At 43.6% G+C, this 20,853-nt stretch overlaps 1 protein-coding gene across 1 annotated transcript; it reads left to right on the top strand.

Annotated features, from left to right (window-relative positions):
- Positions 1-7,850: 7,850 nt before the first annotated feature.
- LOC142825335 (matrilysin-like) lies at positions 7,851-14,427 on the top strand. Its single transcript, XM_075917291.1, has 6 exons — positions 7,851-8,163; positions 9,726-9,949; positions 10,051-10,199; positions 12,096-12,272; positions 12,690-12,851; positions 13,909-14,427. Exons 1-6 carry the CDS (start codon positions 8,056-8,058, stop codon positions 13,929-13,931), a joined length of 843 nt encoding a protein of 280 aa, XP_075773406.1. The 5' UTR covers positions 7,851-8,055; the 3' UTR covers positions 13,932-14,427.
- Positions 14,428-20,853: the final 6,426 nt, after the last annotated feature.

Below are 20,853 nucleotides of genomic sequence, written 5' to 3'. Positions count from 1 at the left end.
TGGAGTGATATTAGCCAGGGGGTAGGAGTGGTGTCCCTGCCCCAAGTTTGTGGAAGGCTGGAGATGGATGGCAGGAGAAAAATGGCTTGGTCATTGTTTCGGTCCATCTCCTCCAGGGTCCCTAATGTTGGCCACTGTCGGCAGACAGGCTATTGGGCTAGATGGACCTTTGGTCTGACCTAGTACGGCCATTGTGGGCTCAGGGTCAGGGGTCTCAGTGGACCACCTTGATTTTCATGCACACCTGCTCCTGGGTGGCCAGGCTGGCAGCTCTCGTGCCCTAGACGGCCACTGTCCTGTGCCTAGTGCGGAGATCGTGGACGAGGTCCACGATGTCCGCACTAGCCTAGGCAGGTGCCCGCCTCTTGCGGTCCCGGGCAAGCTCCTTTGGAGCCGCCAGCCTGGTCCTGGGAAGAGGGGGAGGGCTGGGGGGCTCGATCCGTGCCAGGTGCAGGGTCTGCTAGCTGGGTGCTGGCAGGCTTGCACCTGGCACGGGCACCGTAGCCAGCCCGTACCCATTTAAAGAGTCCGGGGCCGGGAGGGGGGCAGACGAGTTTCCCTGGTGTTGGCCAGAGTGGCCACCAGGGAAAGCTGGGGAGGGCTAGCCTCCCACTAGTTCGAATTAAGGGGCTACACACCCCTTAATTCGAACTAGCTAGTTCGAGCTAGGCTTAATCCTCGTAAAATGAGGGTTTCCTAGTTCGAACTAAGCGCTCCGCTAGTTCGATTTAAATTCGAACTAACGGAGCGCTAGTGTAGCGCCTATGAAAGTTAGTTCAAACTAAAGTCCATTAGTTTGAACTAACTTTGTAGTGTAGACATACCCTTAGAGTTCTTTGAAGAGGTTAACAAACATGCGGACAAGGGGGATCCAGTAGATATAGTATACTTGGATTTTCAGAAAGCCTTTGACAAGGTCCCTCACCAAAGGCTCTTGGGTAAATTACATGGCCATGGGATAAGAGGGAAGGTCCTTTCTTGGATTGCGAACTAGTTAAAAGACAGGAAACAAAGGGTAGGTATAAATGGTAAATAAATGTTAGTTTGTGAGGTGCCACAAGATTCCTTGTTGTTTCTGCAGATACAGACTAACATAGTTACCCCTCTGAATCTTTATTTTGTAATTTATTTTTAATTACATTGGTGAAATTCCTAATGTGACTCTATAAAGACTAAGAAAATGCTTGCAACTATTAAAATATGCCAGTTACTTGCTGTTTGATGCACAAAGCTATTTTTAAAAAATTCCAGAATGTAATAGGTACTTTCCAGGCAGAAAAGAAAGAATCATCCCTGCTCCAAACAGCTAACAGTCTAAGCTTAGGTTATTGGACAAATAGACATTGAATTATAGATTCTTTACCATTCCTGCCAATCCTTTTTTGTATGACTATTCTTTCTGCTTCCAAATCAAATTTAATACAACAAAAATTGCTTTCCAGAAAAAAAAATCGTATATAACGCTGGTATGGGTCTGTCACCATGAAATAAAGAGATTAGATGTCTATGTAGATCAGGGTCTTGCCTTGATCTGGCCCCAAGACTCAGGGTTCCCATCTTCCTTTTTTTTTTTTTTTTTTTTTTTTTTGCTTCTCTTTTGTGTGTAGTTCCCAGCTGGCTTTTCTGTGGGTCAATGGCCCCAACCCAACTGTAGATGATCAAGGAAGTACAAAATGAAATAGATAAAATATCAGATCTAGGTATAACGTAGGTAACATTTTCAGGAATGCACATCCTGTTGTGGTTTATTGCTTAATTTGATTATTGCAAAAAGATACTGCTGTATTTAGGCATTTTGTTTTATAGACAAAACTCACTTGCACTGCCATACCTCCATTAACAACAAATGACTGCAAATACGATAAGAAGATTGTGAATCCATAGGGTGAAAGACATTCTGCCCTATTGCTTAATTAGTGAGGGCTCAAGTGTTTCTCCAGTGTCATAGTAACAGGAGTGGTCTCAGAGAAGATTTTGGGGCCTTATTGCAATAGAATGTGCAGAAAGAGGATTTAGGGGAGGCTAGAGGATTTAGGGGAGAAGGTGGCCTCCTTACTAGCCCCCAAACTAGGCAAAGGACAAGCACACTGGCCCATATTCTCAAGATATTTAGGCACCTAATTCCCATTGAAATCCAAGGGGAGTTTGGCACTTAAATATCTTACACAAGCAGGGACAGTGCCTCCAAGCCTTCTTGAGGGAAGGTGACTACTAAACACCTTTCTAGAAGATGAGGCATGTAATGTAGTAAATAATGATGGTGAGAGACCAGCATTGCACAACATCTTGGCTGCATCTAGACTGGAAAGTTTTTCCACAAAACCATGTGCTTTTATGCAAAAACTTGCCAGCTGTCTACACTGGCCGCTTGATTTTGCGCAAAAGCACTGACGTCCTACAGTCCGAAATCAGTGCTTCTTGCACAAATGCTTTGATGTTCCCATTTGGGCAAAAGCCCTTTTCCGGAAATGTTTTTGCGCAAAAGGGCCAGTGTAGACAGCTAAAAACTGTTTTGAGCAATAAAGCCCCGATGGTAAAAATGGCGATCGGGGCTTTCTTGCACAAATCCGCATCTAGATTGGTATGGATGCTTTTCCTCAAAAAGTGCTTTTGTGGAAAAGCGTCCGTGCCAATCTAGACGCTCTTTTCCACAAATGCTTTTAACGGAAAAACTTTTCCGTTAAAAGCATTTGCGGAAAATCATGCCAGTCTAGACGTAGCCCTTCAGCAAAGGATTCAAATCAGTCTTGAGCTTAATTTAGTTAGAGCACAATGACACTCTCTGGTTCTGCTGGCAAAACAGACTATAAAGTTGACACCCTGTTACTTGTCACCTACAGAATCGAACAACAGTAGAACCTCAGAGTTACGAGCACAGTCTGGGAATGGAGATTATAACTGAAATATTCGTACTACTGAACAAAACAATATGGTTGTTCTTTCAAAAATGTACAACTGAGCACAGACAAGTATAACTTTGAAAATTTACTAGACAGAAGAAAAATGCTGCTTTTAATCATCTTAATGCACATGAACAAGCACAGAAACAATTTCCTTACCTTCTCATTTTCTTTAATTTCCCCCCTTTATTGTTTTAGTCCTAAACATTTTTCATGGTACTAGACTGTATTTTTTGGGGGGGGGTGGTTTTTTGGGTGTTTTTTTTGTCCCTTCTGCTGCCTGATTGAACAGTTTCAGTTCCAAATGAGGTCTGGGGTTTGACTGGTAAGTTTGTAATTCTGGTGTTTGTAACTCTGAGGTTCTACTGTATTTCTAATTGTTAGATAGCTAGAAATGGGCATATCTGCTGAAAGAATGTGAGTTTGAGAAGACAGCTGTCCTTTCCCTCCCTGAGAATCCTTTGGTGTACAGTGAAAGTCAGTGTTAAGTTAATTTTTTTTCCCCAACATTACTATGAGGTGGTTTACACTAGAATATTAGACCAGTTTAACTACTTCAGACAGAGGTGTGAAGAATCCACACTTCTGAGTGGAGTGAGGTGACAGAACTAGCTACTGCCTCATGGGAGGGCGGATCACCTACTTTGGCACGGTAATCCCTTTGGTTGGCATAAGTAGTATCTACACTTACCTGCTACAACGGGTCTCCTGCAGTGGTGCCACTATAGTTTAAATGTAGACAAACTATTTAAAAGTGCCTCCACACTCATCTGTTCTGTCAATCTGTCCAGTCAAAGCAATATTCACTTCCTTACTTCCCAAAATACATTTTTACCATCTTTAACACCAGGTACCACTGCAAAACCAATACAGATATGGGAGAGTCTAATGTGGCTGCCCTGGTTCATCCACTTCTAATGGAGCAGTTAATTAAGTTTCCTGTGCATGTGCTTAGCTTTTCCTTCCCAGCTCCAATAAAGACAATGAGCTTCTGTGGGTGTAACTGAACACACATATTGAAAACAATGGTATTGAATAAGTGTAGCAGAGTTATCATCAGACCTGCAAAGTCTTTATTACTGGAGACAATGAGCAAACTAGAAAGAACATAACCTGAGTTCCTATTCCAGGATAGAATTTGTATGGATGGCAATTAGGAAATAATATATGTACTCATAATTGGCATAAAACCGACATGAAAAACTTTTATTATTAACAACAGCATCCCAGTAATGCCTAGAGACCCCAGATAAGATCAGAGACTCATTCAAATAGGAATTGTGCAAGTATGGAAACTACACCTCGCCTGAGGAACTTTCAATCTAAATAGATCAGCGGAAGTGAGGGAGAAAAGAAGCAATCTGATCCCTATTTTACAAATGAGGAACTGAGGCAGAGTCATTTAAGTAACTTAGTCTAGGTCACACAGGAACTTTGTAGCAAACCCAGGCATCAAACCCGGAAGGCCAGGAACAATGATTTAACCACATGCTCAGACTTCTTAGGTAGATTCACCATACTGAAAAAATTACCCCTCCCACGTCATTTATTTTAAACATAGATTTTGTTCAGTTCCATAAAATCTATGTGGGTTCTTGAAAGTCATGAGCTTCCAAAGGCTACTTCTACACTGTTCGTTTTTTGCAGAAAAGGAAATGCAAGTGAAGTGCTCATTAGCAAATCTTGCACTCTCATTTGCACATTCTCTTCCGATCCTTTTTGTGGAAGAGGTTTTTGAAAAAAAAACAAAAAACCCCACAGTGAATAGGAATAAGGGTTCTTGCGCAAAAGGTTTTTTTTTTTCCCAAAAAATGTCCCCATTTACACTGCATTTTTTCCATAAAAACCTCTTCCGCATATGCAAATGAGAGCGTAAGATTTGCTAATGCACACTTCATTTGCATTTCCATTTCTGCAAAAAACGAATAGTGTAGACGTAGCCAAAAGGAAGCTTAAAAACCTGTTAAAAAGGGAAGAATCCTACGCACTGGGGTTATAATAGTGGAGATGTTTGCAACAAAGGGAGACAGTTTACATAGAAGCTGAAGTTAACCTATGGAATTCACTCTTGCAAGAAATAAGTCTGATCACAGACTTCTCCCCACTTGCAGCAAGAAATGCAAACTCATTTATTTGACTGAGCTGCTTGTGACAGATGCAATAATCACAAACAACAAAAAACCCATAAGCCAACTAAACATTTTCTCCTAAAAAAAAGAAAGAAACATTTTGCATACCGTGATAAGGATTAGAAAAACAAACAGAGTAATGAATAAGTGGCACCCAGTGTGAAGTTAATGCATGGGAAATCTTGTGGGGGTTGCCTCTGCTGAAATAAACTTGGTTAAGAATAGTTAGAGAGCACAAAAGCAAAAGTGAGTAAAAAAATTAACAGAATAAGTTCTTCATTTCAGCCTATGGAGGAAGTTCTGAAAATGAAGTAGTGCAGCTTCATTTGGCACCTAGTGTGTATAAGACCTGCTCCAAAGCTTACTGAAGACAATGGAAGTTTTTCTGTTTACTTCAGTGAACTTTGGAGCAGGCCTATAAAATGGATGAGCCTCATTTCAGGAAAGATCATAAGCATTCAATGAGTCTACTCTACCATTACTTAATTGTACGGGGTCCTAACTTACCACTTACCAGGCCCAAATATGGAAGGAAGACCAAACTGAAGGACACAAAAATATTATTCATGTAGAACACTGAAAATGTTGTGAGATTACTGTAATCAGCTCTACATCTAATCTCCCTCTTATGACTCTGCATTTGTAATCTTCGTCATCTCCAGCAATAAAAGTGGAAGGACAGAAAATTTGCCATTTGATGGGTATAAAGGCGAGATTGGAAGGTGAATGACAATTTGGCTCCGTGTAAAACTTCCAGCAGGCTCAGAATGTAGGAGCAGACTCTGAATATAATCTTCATAAATGGTCAATTTTTCATAAATAAAAATGTGAACTGTAGCTTTTCCTGGTGAATTTAATAAATGCAGATATGAAAAATATATTTGTCAGACTGAATACTCAGACAGCATAGCAAAAAGGATTGAATGTCTTAGCTATCAAAAGTCTTGTAATAACAGATGTACAGTATAATAAAGTTCACAAGTGGGCTAACAGAAACGTTTCTCATGATTTCATGACTTTTTATGGTAATTCTTTCTTCTGAGCATCAGCCAATACACTCGAGTCACTCTTGAACTCTTCATTAAGGACAGGGTCAAGTGTTGCCTAAAATACATGTATTCAGAACTTGTCTCAGTTCTCTCATCCAACACAATGACCAGTGAATATTCAACAGTGAATCACTAGATTCTACTTCACTTTTTCACATAACTGAAGAAGATTAAAAACACTGAATGACAAAATATAGAATGTATTGTATCAGAAATTATACATAGTTCCTAGTTCAATGGGGAAATGCTGATAGGCACTTTTGCCTACAGCACTAAAATTCCCTGCTCAGTCAGTGGGACTATTCAACAAGCATTGTTTCTCATAGAATGATTACTTACCAGCATAAAGACCCTAGGTATGAAGCTTTAGATGGCAAGGTCATGAGCTTTTTTAATATAGTATTAAGATGCTTCATTGTGTGGAAAATAAATATTACAAAATAAATATCACAGAACAGCTTTTAGTCTAACATGCTATCGCTTTCAATAACTTTCATCTCCGAGGTTGAAATTTCCCAATTTGGGGCCAGACTTTCTACTGCCCTCAGTTTCCATTAAGTACAGCAGAGTGAGGGGTGCTAGTGAGCTGGTTGTGGCTCCCTGATTCTCTGGTTCAGCTTTGGCCCTTGCCCCTGTAAGAGAATCCTAGATGCTGCTCTAATTAGTGTGGGCTAGTCATGGGCTTCATTGACCTTGGAATTTTTCTGATTTGTATGAGGAACAAGATCATTTCCCTGAATGACATTTCCTCAGAATGACAGAGCACAAAGTGGCTTACATCTGTCTTTTAAGTATCACCCATTTTCAGCTGTGCCAAAGCACAGCTCAGCCACAGGCATCTTTGTATTAGCTTCAGTCAGAATACAATGGGGCCCTAGGGGCCCTCTTCTGCAGTTAAATACACGCTTAACTTTATGCATGTGAGTAGTTCCATGGTGAAATACAACAGATACCTCTTACGCAGTCATAGTGCCGGATACTGCTGGGAAGAGGGCTATTTCTCCTTGTGCTGCAGCTTAGCTCCATTGTCACTAAGCTGTGCACCCAAAATGCAACAGTACGCTGATATTCGGCTGAAGTACCCTATGAAATAAATTCATCCATTGCTTGCTGTAGCATTCCATGGAGCGCAAATGAGGCCTGCTGCTCACTGAAATCCACCATAACTGAGTACGGCTCCTTACTCTTCCGTAGAAGCATCTGGGATTTTTTTCCACATAGGATAATTCTAGCTCCTTTATTTTATACTAAATAATCCTTTTTAAAGACTGATTCATCAGAGCTCATCAGATTTGAGGTCAAAAAACTTTAAGGGACTCCATAATCTTTCCACATATAGAAGTGGCCAGATTCAGAGCTTAGTTAAATCTGGACAAACCTTACTAGCATCACTAAATTTCCTCTGGATTTTCAGAATTTGTACTAGAATGCTTAAATAGAAACTTTCACACGGGCAGGTATTACAAAGCATGTAGTTTTAAGTGATTTCGCTCGCACGGCACTTACACTTATGTAGTCACGTCCTCTGCAGTCAATCAACACATGTAGACTAAATAGCAAGCCAGAAGTGTGTTGCAATGTGCATTAATGGCACCAAGGTAATGTTGGAAAGCTGAGATTGGTCAGCAAGCAAATGTGTTGCCTGAGGTTAAGAAAACTAACATCCCTCTGCCCCTGTGGTTTTTGCACCTGAATCATATGAAAGGGAGATAAAGAGAGTTGGCTGCCTGTTCTGTCAGTGTGACATCAGCTGTGCTGTCATCAAAAAGTTAATGTTTCTTCATTTACATTTTGGAATAAAGACACCTTAAAAGCATTACAGCAAATAACAAAACCACAGAGGAAGCCTAAAAATGACTCATGAAATCTGTTACCACACACACACCAGTCCAGGCCTATATAAGCTTTATAGCTGTGACCATCAGACACAGAAGACCTCAGATTTTCCTTTTTCAGCAGTGACCATCTGATAACACCATGAAATACATCCTTCTCTGCATTTCACCGTTCTTGCCTGGAATTCTTGGTCTCCCAGGTTCGCTTAAACCAGAGCCATGGAGCTCCAACAACCAGAAGCGTATAGAGGTATGTCATGAATGGGCTATCTGTCAGGCTGTTCAACTAACCCGCAAATATACTGCTTTTCCATTGTAAGTCTACATCTTAATAATTATATTTCTTTCCAGAGAGCAGGTGACATTGTATTTTATTTCAGTGGTATGTAGTTGTTACAAGTCAGTTGACAAAAAATAGAAGGTATAAAGTAAAATTTTGAAAGCCCCCTATGTGAAATTGCAAAAGTGAATTAGGACCAGGTATTAAAGATATAAAATTACCCAAAGATGAGAGAGAGAGCGAGAGAGAGAGAGAGATCATGGCTATTTTTAGTAAAAGTCAGGAAAAGCTTCCATCAATTTTTCTTTTTTGCCCATGTCCTCTCTGTGACTTTTACAAAAATGTCCATGACAAAATCTTATCCTTAATATTATTTATAAATGACAGGGTGGTATGATTCTCATGACCACTAAGGGTCTTTTATAATACCAGATGGGTAATATAAAGGGACATTACAATGAATGTAAATTTACACCCATTTTAAGATCCCTTTACACTACCAAAATGGTGTACAAAAGGCACTGGTGTAAATGAGAAGTAGGAGCCTAAGTTCTTAGGCCTGAAAAGGTCCAGGCATAAGCAATTACTCAAATCCAGAACTAACTAACCCTTGCACAACACTCTTTTGTGTATTTCATAAAAGACAGAATAGAGCACTGCAGCATTTTGATATGAAGTAAGATTAAGTACAGAGTTCTCAAAGGAGAAAGGTAGTGACAATTTTAACACAAATCCACATTGTTATTTTAGAATCATAGAATACTAGAACTGGAAGGGACCCCGAGAGGTCATTGAGTCCAGTCCCCTGCCCTCACGGCAGGGCCCAGTACCATCTAGACCATCCCTGAGAGATGTCTATCTAACCTGCTCTTAAATATCTCCAGAGATGGAGATTCCACAACCTCCCTAGGCAATTTATTCCAGGGTTTAACCACCCTGACAGTTAGGAAGTTTTCCTAATGTCTAACCTAAACTTTCCTTGCTGCAGTTTAAGCCCATTGTGTCTTCTCCTAGGCTACGTCTACCCTGGCCCCTTTTCCGAAAGGGGCATGGTAATTTCAGAGATCGTAATAGGGAAATCCGCGGGGGATTTAAATATCCCCCGCGGCATTTAAATCAAAATGTCTGCCGCTTTTTTCCGGCTTTTAGAAAAGCCGGAAAAGAGCGTCTACACTGGCCCCGATCCTCCGGAAAAAGCGCCCTTTTCCGGAGGATCTTATTCCTACTTCGAAGTAGGAATATTTAAATCCCCCGTGGATTTCCCTATTACGATCTCAAAAATTACCATGCCCCTACCGGAAAAGGGGCCAATGTAGACGAGCCCCTAGTGTTCATTTATATTGGAAAAGTGGTCTCATATCTGTCTGAACTGTTTCCCTTTTATGACAGAGTACTGTGATTTTCTAGGGATCTAGTAATTGAAGTATAGTCAAGGATCTGGATCTTATACTTGCCGACAAATTGATTCTTTAAGGTATAAGAGAACACAACTGGAGATGAACCCTGAATCTAAAGTTTCTTTTTATTTTCAGGATTATCTGCACAGGTTCTTTCCATCTATTAATAAAGTAGGTGGTTGGGACTTAGAAGAGAAAATTAAAGAGATGCAGAAATTTTTCCACCTGACTGTAACAGGAAAATTAAATTCACAAACAGAAGAAATGATGGCACGGCCAAGGTGTGGAGTCCCCGATGTATTAGATTACAGCACATTTCCAGGAACTCCAAGATGGAGGAAGAATGTATTGACTTACAGCTTGGTTATATGCCACTTTTGTGCATTTTGTTTTGTTTTAATGCTGGCATATTATTCCATGCCTTAAATGACAATAATTTCTTTTCTTTTGCTGCTGAAAGGATTCTGAACTATACACCTGATCTGCCTCGTTCTATGGTGGTGAAAGCGATCAAAAAGGCATTTCAGGTGTGGAGTGATGTGACTCCACTGAGATTTCAAAACGTTGCCAGGGGAGAAGCGGATATCCTAATTCGTTTTGCACATGGTGGTGAGGCTACTGCTATGTTTTTAAGAATCCATGAATTACATTTATTTAAAGTTGAAGCTATACTTTAAAAGCTTACATGTTTTCATACCCAAAGGCTGAAGAGAGAACAATTATTTTCATTCTGAGTTCATCCGATCTTTATCATGTCCTGCAGTTTTATATTTGTGTATCAGTTTAACTAATCAACCATCACAAAATCCCTTGGAAGTTCAAACTGTAAAATGAGGAAAATAGTGTCAACGTATATGTGATTGTAAAAGTACTCCTCTGCTAAGATCATTATTCCTATATATGAGCAAACAAGGAGTCTTCACACTTGTGAACGGTTTAAACACCTTGGTCATATGCCTCAAAACATTTTTTTTGCCTCATTAGAGACAAACACAAATACAACAGAGCTTCTTTCCACTGTAGTCCAACGCAAGGGGGACTATTTTGGATTACAGTTTTATTTTAGGCTTCTAAGAAGTCTGAAAGGGGGAGAATGTGTGTGTATACGCACACATGCACATACTTTAGTTCCTCTCTCACTACAACTACAGGGCACCCCTCTTTCACAAAAGCCTATGCAACTGAAGCACCGATTAGCATATTGTCATGCTTCATTTGCATAATTCATTAGTGGCCATTTTTGCGCAAGAGTCTTTGTGCAAAAAAGAGCCATCTACACAGCTCCTTTTTGCACAAAAACACCCTCTTGCGCAAGAGCTATTCTTTCTGAAAAAATTGAGAAGAATGGCTCTTGTGAAAGAGGGTGTTTTTGCCCAAAAAGGAGCTGTGTAGAGGGCTACTTTTTGTGCAAAAGCCTCTTGTGCAAAAATGTCCCCTGATTAATTATGCAAATGAAGCAGGGAAATATGCTAATCTGCACTTTGTTTGCATAGGCTTTTGTGCTAAAGAGATGCAGTGTAGACATACAAGTGTTAGTCCTCCTCTTAAGTGCTGTTTACACTAGATTTTTATTTTGATAAAGCTATGTCCCTCGGTCGGCCGTGTGAAAAATCCTGACCCTTGAGAGTCATCTATACTAGCCAGTGTAGACTAGTGCTAGGTCAAGAGGAGACTTCTCCCATTGACCTAGCTACCCCTTCTTGGGGAGGTGATGTACCTCCACCAAGGAGAGAACTCCTATTACTGTGGGCGCTACTTATGCTGAAGTGCTACAGTGGTGCAGCTGTAGCATTCTGAGTGTAGCCAAACCCTTAAAGATTCATTCCCAAACATCCAATAGTACAATAATGTTGTAGGCAGAAGAGGAGAGTCAACCTTTTCCATCCAACCTCCACTCCAGCTGAAGATCCAGACACCTCAGCCACTCTTACGGGAGATTCTAACAGAAGACACATTAAATTAGTTTACCAAATGAGAGGCTCAGTTTTTCAAAGCAGTGGTTCCCTAAAATCATTCACTTGAAGTAGCACAGGTAGTGCAGGTAGCATAATCTATCCTTATTATTGCCCAATGCTCTCAATTCTAGGACCTTGCCTTCAGATGCTTATAACTTTGCAAAACTTAAGCCAGACATTTTCTCACTTGGTTTCAGCCTCAGGCTGAAATTTTGGAAAGTTTCAGAGAAGATGATTCAGCCATTACTGAGAAAATGCCCTCCATAAGACAGAAGTCCATGGGAAAAAATAGTTTGCAATCATGGAATTAAAAACCGTACCATAATGTGCACACACGTGGGAGCTGAGTTCATTGAACAGGCAATCTTAAGTGTGACATTTCCTACCTTTTGAATGTTTGACTTTGCAACCTTAACATTATTTTAGTCTCATTTTAATATATTATTATCTACAATGAATAAAAGCAAATTCTAAACTTCAAGATATGTAACTGTGTTTAAAATGAATCATTGTGTTAATTGATGACATATTAATTTCCTTTCCTATGCAGCACACGGCGACCAATCTCCCTTTGATGGAAGGGGAGGAGTACTGGCTCATGCCTTTGCACCAAGCCCAGGGATAGGAGGAGATGCTCATTTTGATGAAGCTGAGAAATGGTCACAAAATCATATAGGTAAAGTATTTCCTGTGCCCGTCGCAACAAATTCAGCTCCTTCTACACAAAGCCCTGGCATTTTCTTCCTATAACTGTTTGTCCCTCTCTCTTATATATAATGTAACATACTTACCTTTGCCTGCCAGAGCATATATATAAGGTCTGTATTCTGTGGAGCTCAAATCACTTTACAAAAGTGGGAGAGCAATATTATCCTGGTGTTTTTGTAAGTTAGACACAACTTTAAGTGATTGTCAAAAGTGATCTCCATTAACAAAAGGAGAGTCAGGAATAGATTGCAGGTTTCCTGACTTCCCATTCATGGCCTCTGAAAAATTCTTACTAAAACATGGGAGAGCAGATAAACTTAAATTAAACCTATAGGATTTCATCACAATGAAAAGATGTGAATTCTTCTGCTTGTGATTCTCCGTTCCATTGTATGTTAACAATTCTTTTCCTCTTTTTATTATATGAAAAATTTAGGAACAAATTTGTTCCTTGTTGCTGCTCATGAATTTGGCCATTCTTTGGGACTGGGTCATTCAAATGTTCAAGGTGCTCTGACGTACCCTATTTATCGCTACTGGGATCCAAACACCTTCGTCCTTCCAGATGACGACAGACAAGGAATTCAGCGATTATATGGTAATTTCAGCGTCAGATGTTAATTTTGATATAAAAAAATACCAAAAAGGGACAGATTTTGTCATACTTTAAGTACCTTACTCAGACAGCCAAACTGATTTGAATGGTCTACTCTCTGAGCAAGGTACTACTCAGTGAGAGTACCTAAATTTAGATCAAGCCAACATGATATACTTTATCCCTTCCGCCTATTCTTTCTGGAGTCTAAGAGCAAGCTGTCCATATCGCAAAACCACCTAATGGAGTTATAGACCGGGACTGACAAAGGGTCCCCTACACACCAGTGCTTTGCAGAAATCAATGATGGCATGCTGCTAACCTAACTGCCAGTGAGTAGTACCTTGCTCTACCAAAGAGGATATTGAAAGCAGTATGGCTGCTTGCTGAATGTGAGATTGTGCAATGTGGCTGTGTCTAGACTGGCCAGTTTTTCCGCAAAAACAGCTGCTTTTGCAGAAAAACTTGCTAGCTGTCTACACTGGCTGCTTGAATTTCTGCAAGAACACTGACGATCTCATGTAAGATTGTCATTGTTCTTGCGGAAATACTATGCTGCTCCAGTTTGGGCAAAAGCCCTCTTGCGCAAATCATTTGCGCAAGAGGGCCAGTGTAGACAGCACAGTACTGTTTTGCACAAAAAAGCCCTGATGGCTAAAATGGCGATCGGGGCTTTTTTGCGCAAAAGCGCGTCTAGATTGGCACAGATGCTTTTCCGCAAAAAGTGCTTTTGCGGAAAAGCGTCCACGCCAATCTAGATGCTCTTTTCTGAAAATGCTTTTAACAGAAAACTTTTCCATTAAAAGCATTTCCGGAAATCATGCCAGTCTAGACGTAGCCTGTAAGTATGGCAGAATCTGGCCCTCACATCACTGTTCTCGGAGTCAGGACCTACTCATTCTAAGTTACAGTGGCAAAACTGTGCTCTAAAACTATGGCACTTGTGTGTGAACATTTGCTTCCATCAGACACTTCACAAAGGGACAGCAATCATGGTACATATTTCTCTGCATTTTGTCTCAAACAAATACCTTATTATTTCCGTATTTCTATTCCACAGGCAGAAAAAGAGAAAACTTCTAAAGAACCATGGTGTTTTTAAAGAGAATGAAGAAGTCAGCAAGTGTACTTTTCTTTCACACCAGAAATGTTTCATTTTATTTCTTTAAATGGCAAATGTTTGAAGATCAATTTCTGCTCCTATACATTTAGGCTACGTCTAGACAGCAGTTCTATTTTGGGATATCAAAAGTATCCACAAATAGCTATTTCGCATCTTTAAATGCACCCATTACTTCGGAATATATTCCGGTGTCCCTGTAGCCCTCGTTCCATGAAGGTTAAGGGACTTGCTGGAATAGCGCTTTATTCTGAAATTTCAAAATAATCTATTTCAAAATTAGATTGAAATAAGATATGCAATTTGCGTAGCTCAAATTGCGTAGCTTATTTTGACCTACGGGTGCAGTGGAGATGCACCTTTACTGAGATTTGAAAACCTCTTTAAATGTATTCAGTAGTTTCTATGAAAATAAAAATTCTCCCAGCACTATTCTGCCATCCTACATTCCTGTCTGTCAAACGCTGGTGGTTTGCATTTCACTGGGGGGCTCGGTGACTACTATATGGTCAATGCATGCAGGACAAAAATTGTCAGGTGGGTGCTTGAAGTGCATCTAACATCACGACTTAGGCTCTCTGTTCCCAGCCCATTCCCTTCTCCTCCTTACTGCATATACATACCCAGACTCTGAGTACCCTCCACAAGGCCCAGAGAAAGCATGTAAGGCAGTGAGTGGTTCACAAAGTGTGGTCTGCAACCATCTTGCAGGTAAGCTGCAGGCTCTGGGTTCACACACCCCTATACTGGGGAGCCTACACTGGTGCTCCAGCTCTGCAGCTCCCCTCTTGGGGGAGGATCCTCATGGGCCAGATCTAGCTCATGGGGACAGGAAGCAGCTCCATGCACTCCCACTCCTCCTCCTCTGAGCAGGGGGATTGGCAGTCCAAGAAACTGTTCACCTGAAAGCTTTCCCTGCTGCTTCCATTGGCCAGATTCATGGTGCCTGAGAGCGACAGGAGGTACAGAGCCAGGTAAGTGTCGTCCCCTCCGCCCCACCTTCATATCCAAACTTCACACTCCCATTCCCGTCAGGCACCATTACTTTTTACCCTGCAAGGTAAAGTAAGGGCTGGCAGAGCCTTGAGAAGATTGGATGGGTGGCTCACGGACTGGTGGTGTTATCGAGTTAACATCAAGTCAACTCAGGGATGGTCTAGACAGTATGTGGACTGAAAGTAGGAGAAGTAGCAATCAGCTTAATCTGCAGCAAGGGAGATTTAGGTTCAATATTAGGAGAAACTTTCTAAGTAACTATAAAAACAGTTAAGCTAGGGAGTAGGCTTCAAAGGGAGGTTCTGGAATCTCCATCACTGGAGGTTTTTAAGAACCAGTTAGACAAAAGTGTGTAGGAATACTTGGTCCTGCCTCAGCACAGGGAGCTGGACTGGGGGTCTTTCTAGGTCACTTCCACCCTGCATTTCTATGATTCTCTGTAGAGCTTAACTGGTGATCATCACAGCAAAACTGACCCTCCAGCCTTCACCCAGCTCCCGTCCAACGTGAATTATTAACAAATGAGCTGGTCCCTGATATAGAGAAGTCATAAGACCAGTGAGCCTAGCAGCCCTGTCAGTGATATCTCAGGACAGCCATTCCCTCATAGAACAGTGGGGGAAGCTAGGGGATCCAATCGTTCCTCCCTGATAAAGGTCTGCAAAGCACAAACAGGGACTTAGCTTAAAAAAGCAGAGATGCCTTCCCTCAATCACTATTACAGGCACCTATCCTAAGTCTGTAAGTAAACACATGGGCGACGTCTACATTGGCCCCTTTTCTGGAAGGGGCATGTTAATTTCAGAGGTCGTAATAGGGAAATCTGTGGGGGATTTAAATAAAAATGTCCAACGCTTTTTTCCGGCTTTTAGAAAAGAGCGTCTACACTGGCCCCGATCCTCCGGAAAAAGCACCCTTTTTTGAATAAGTAGGAATAAGATCCTCCGGAAAAGGGCGCTTTTTCCGGAGGATCAGGGCCAGTGTAGACGCTCTTTTCCGGCTTTTCTAAAAGCCGGAAAAAAGCGGCGGACATTTTTATTTAAATGCCGCGGGGGATATTTAAATCCCCCGCGGATTTCCCTATTACGACCTCTGAAATTAACATGCCCCTTCCGGAAAAGGGGCCAATGTAGACGAGCCCATGCAGTTCTCAGATAGCCTTCTGACCCAGAAAGAGGCTAGACAAGAGGGAGGGTAACTCACCTGAACAGTCAATGCCACTTACAGCCCAGAATTCATCAGCAACACTGAATTCCCAGAAAGACAAAGTGAAGATGATAAAAAAAACCAGACCCCATATCACTAGCTATAGGGTTTAGATCTAGCTTGGTGTGTATCACAGAAGAGTGGTTAGAGACCCCCAAGAGGCACTGGACTGAGGGTCTTCTACCATCTTAGTGGAGAAAGGGCAAGGGAGAAACCCTGCATACTGGTTACTTACAGTGGATCTTCTGGAAACCTCAACTTCTCTGAGGGTATGTCTTCACAGCAAAGTTATTTTGAAAAAATAGCCATTATTTCAAAATAACTTCACTAGCATCTACACAGCCAAACTGCTATGCTATTTCGAAATTCATTTGAAATAGCGGAGCACTTATTCCAAATTTGGTAAACCTCATTCCATGAGGAATAAAGCCAAATTCAAAATAGCTATTTCATAATAAGTGCTGTGTAGACACATCGAAATAGGGGGCCTCCAGCCTTCCCAGGGTGCCCTGGTGGCCACTCCAGTCTCAACCAAGATCACTCCTCTCCTTCCTCCCTCCCCGGAGCCTTTAGGGGTTGACTCTGGCCACAGTGTCTGTGCCAGTTCCAAGCCTGCCAGGCCAGAGCCAGCAGTCACTACCCCTGACCCAGTGGCCCCAAAACATGAGCCAGCAAAGACTGGCAGCCAGCCCTCCACCACTCGCCAGGAGCAGTCTCCCAGCTCCCAGGAGCCTGACAGGGGCTGGAGAAGGCGGGCGCCTTCCTGGTCCAGGGTGGAGATCATGGACCTTATTCAGGTTTGGGGGGATTGCCCCCAATGTCCATGATCTCTGCACTAGAGAGAGGAATGCGGCCATCAATGGCAGGATAGCTGCCAGCCTGGCCCTAAAGGCCACATGTGAACCCAGGAGCAAGTTTGCATGAAAATCAAGTTGGTCTGGAGAGCACCCCAACCCTGAGCCTTGACCTTCTCCTCCCCTTTCTTCCTCCCCCCAAGTTTTCCCCCTTCCCTCTTCCCCCCTCTCTTCTCCCCTCTCCCGCCTCCTTTCCCCAGTCTCACCAGAGTTTCATTCTCCCCCCTCTCCCCCGGGGTTTTGTTAAATAAAGATAGTTTGTGTTCATGAAAATACGTGTATTTTATTTGACATCAGGAAGGGGGCAGAGGGAGAGGTAAGTGGAAGGACGTGAGGGAGGAATGAGGCACAAGCCCCCAGTGGGGCAGACCAGAGAGGCTCTGAGGGCTCCTCAGGATGGAAGCTCTCCCGCAGGGCCTCCTGGATACTGACAGCCCCCTGATGGACCTCTCAGATGGCAGCCTGCAGAAAGTTCAGACAGGTCCGCAGCAACGCGTCCACGAAAAGCACCAGAGTGCCCAGGGGCAGCTCTGGCTTCATGTCGCAGAGTGCTGTGATGTCCCGAGTGAAGGCAACCAGAGCACACAGAGACAAAATGGTTTCCTGTCCCTCATGGAGGTAGGCAAGCAAGCAGGGAAACCTGAGAACTGGCTGTCCAGGGGGGTGCCTTTAAGCACAGGCCTCAGACAGCCTCAGGCAGCAGCCACACAAAGTAACTCCTGACCTGATGCCCTGCCGGACCTGGTTCTGTCCGGCCTTAAATGCGATTCACCGTCCACTCAGTGTGGACGCGCTATTTCGAAATAGCAAAACGCTATTTCAAAATGCATTTTGTGTGTAGACGCGCTATTTCGAAATAAGATAGTTTGAAATAATGCTGTAGTGTAGACATACTCTGAAAGAAGAAATCAGGCCCCTGAGTAATTGAAACAGATACTTCAAAGAGTTTAATTGGAAACATGTGCACAGTAAATACAAACACTATATTATTTACAGGGGAGGGTTATTTACAGGTGACTGTTTGTGAGACACAGCATGGCCAGCACCTGAGAAATAAACTTAAAGAGTCATCAGCATTTGTACAATGCCCCTTAATAAATATAATAACATGGGTTGGGATTAAGCTGCTGGATATGGAATGGAAAACAATCTCCAAAACAGGAAACACCACAAGATTAGGGGAACTCCTATTACCTAATATAGTGAATTATCAGAAAGTGTCAATTCAACAGGGGAAAACACTGATCCCCTTCCCATATTCAGCCATCACAGGAAGATTCTCTCCCCATTGAGAACCACAGACAATGATATCCCAGACCCCCTCAGCCTTTTACCCTCCTTTGCTAACTGTTGTCTGGTGACTCCTCATAGGCCCAGAACCCAGGAGGGCAAGAGTAAAGTGCTGAGAGAGACTAGAAACCTAACTATTCAGGAAACTTTTTCTATGAGGTGGAGGATCATAGCCTCTAAATTTGGAGGACGAATGATATCTGCTGAGTACCTTCTTTGAAGGGCAGAGTGTTCTGAACTCCCAATAACATCAGAGGGAGTTTGAGGTCACTCAGCAACTTATGGGACTGGACAATACAAGCACAGTTAAAGGCCCTGGATATCTAAAGGAAATCACCAAAATCCACAGTTAGATGCTTAAATGCCAATTAAAGCCACCCTTAGTGAATTCCCCCGGCATGTGTAATCCCCTAAGTAGTATAAGGGCCCTACCATCAATCAAACGTTAGCCCTGCCCCCTGACCCCGGAAGTCCCGCCCCCTGACCGCCAGAATTCCCTTCTCCCCTGTCACCGGAAGGCCGGCCACTGGATGGTAGTACATCCGGGTCAAGAGGGACAGCTGACCGGGTGTCATGTGACCCCCGTTAGGCCCGTCCCCTGTCACCGGAAGTCCCGCCCTTTGGGGTAATTCATCCGGGGTCAAGAGGGGCAGGTGACCGGAAGTAAGGAGTGTCATGTGACCCCTCTAAGGACTCGCCCCGCCTCCCTCAACCAATCAGGAAGGGATTTTCCCCTGTAGGACCGCCCCGCGAACCGCTTTGACCAAGCGGGGGGGCAGTTCTGGGACCCGATGACCCGCCCAGCAGTGGGTCGTGTGACCCCTCTAAGAACTTGTCCCGCCTCCCTCTACCAATCAGGAGGGGGTTTTTCCCTGTAGGACCGCCCCGCGAACCCCTTTGACCAAACGGGGGGCAGTTTTGGGACCAGATGACCCGCCCAGCAGTGGGTTGTGTGACCCCTCTAAGAACTCGCCCCACCTCCCTCTACCAATCAGGAGGGGTTTTTTCCCTGTAGGACCGCCCCACGAATCGCTTTGACCAATCCGGGGAGTGCAGTTCCGGGACCCGTTGACCAGACCTGAGGCGGGTCGTGTGACCCCTCTAAGAGCTTCCCGTGACACCCTTTGCCAATCAGAGCATAGCACTTCCCCGTAAGTTCTAGCGCCACACAAAAGAGGCCATCTTGTTCCAAGAGCGCGTGTTTCAGAGAGCGTGCAAACGCTGAGCGGAAACATGGCTTCTTTCACCAACTTTGTTTTGGTGCCGAGAAGAAAGCGCTACATCAGCGACAGTTCCGAGGAGGAAGGAGAAGTTGAAGGGAGCCCTTTGGCCCAGCCGCTGATGGATACACCAATATCTGACGCCGAAACCCAACCGCTCACGATGCAGCCAGACAAGCTAGATGGCCTGGAGGAAGAAGGTGCCCATGGCTCTCAGGAGTCGGACAAGACGCTTGGAAAAGAAGCCAAATAGGTAAATGAAAGATCGAAGTTGGGGCATCATGGGGTTAGGAAACCGGGATTTTGTAAACTTTAAAAAAAAAATGACCAGAGCGTCTTACATTATTTCTTTCTGGCAATCTTTTGACAGCTTGACGATGCCTTTCTAGCTGACCGTCAGACCCGGGACAGCATTGCATCGGACGAGGAAGACGAACCGGGCCCACCTTGTTTTTGCTCAACACTGATACAAAGCATTGAAGAGAACGCCAAGGATGACGGCCATGAAGAATTCAGGAGGTGGCTGTGCATTGACCTCGTTGAGCCAGTGCCACATCATAAGCGTAAAAAAGTTATGCGCTCTATTGTACGCGTTGGTGTTTATACCGTCCTTAGTCACTGTCTTAGGGAAAAGCTTTTTGAGGACTGTGAGGGTTGTGTCATAAATGCGCCAGCCCAGCGGTACCATGACTGTTTGACTTGGACTCCAGAGGGTATAAACTGCAAGCTCCGGGGCCTATGTGCTGAACTGTGTTTGGAAAGCTTATTAAATACTGTTATTGCCGTAGGTCCGTGGTCCCCAACACGGTGCCCGCGGGCGCCATGGCGCCCGCAGGGGCATTTGCATGCACCTGCCAGGTGCTTGGGGTTGACCTGGCCTTGGGTACATAGCGGGTGGCGCTTGCGCGGGGGGGGGGGGGGGCGCGCTGGCCCCGGGCGCGCGGTGCTTGAGGGTGGGGGTGCCGGCCCCGGGCGCGCGGTGCTTGGCGGAGATGAGCATTATTATGGGGTTCTGGATGTGAAAAAGTTGTTCGGAGCGAAAAATTATTGTGAGTTTTGCCACACAGTGTACAGTCATGACCACTCTTGCAGGTATTGTTGCCGCCTCTGCTTGAGCGGAACGTGCTCAGACAGCGTGGGCGTGCCGCTGCGGTGTCCTAGCTGTAGACTATTTTGTTGAGCCAAAGAGTGCTTAGTCAGACACATAGACTGCGCATCGAAAAAACAAGTTGAATGCCTGTCTAAAACTTTGTGTGATGTGTGTCAGTCTTACATGGACAAGCGGCACCGCTGTAAAGGGCGACGCTGTAAGCAGTGTA

Source organism: Pelodiscus sinensis, unplaced genomic scaffold, assembly GCF_049634645.1.
Source record: "Pelodiscus sinensis isolate JC-2024 unplaced genomic scaffold, ASM4963464v1 ctg49, whole genome shotgun sequence".
Taxonomy (NCBI): Eukaryota; Metazoa; Chordata; order Testudines; family Trionychidae; genus Pelodiscus; species Pelodiscus sinensis.
This window is presented reverse-complemented; position numbering and strand designations above follow the sequence as displayed.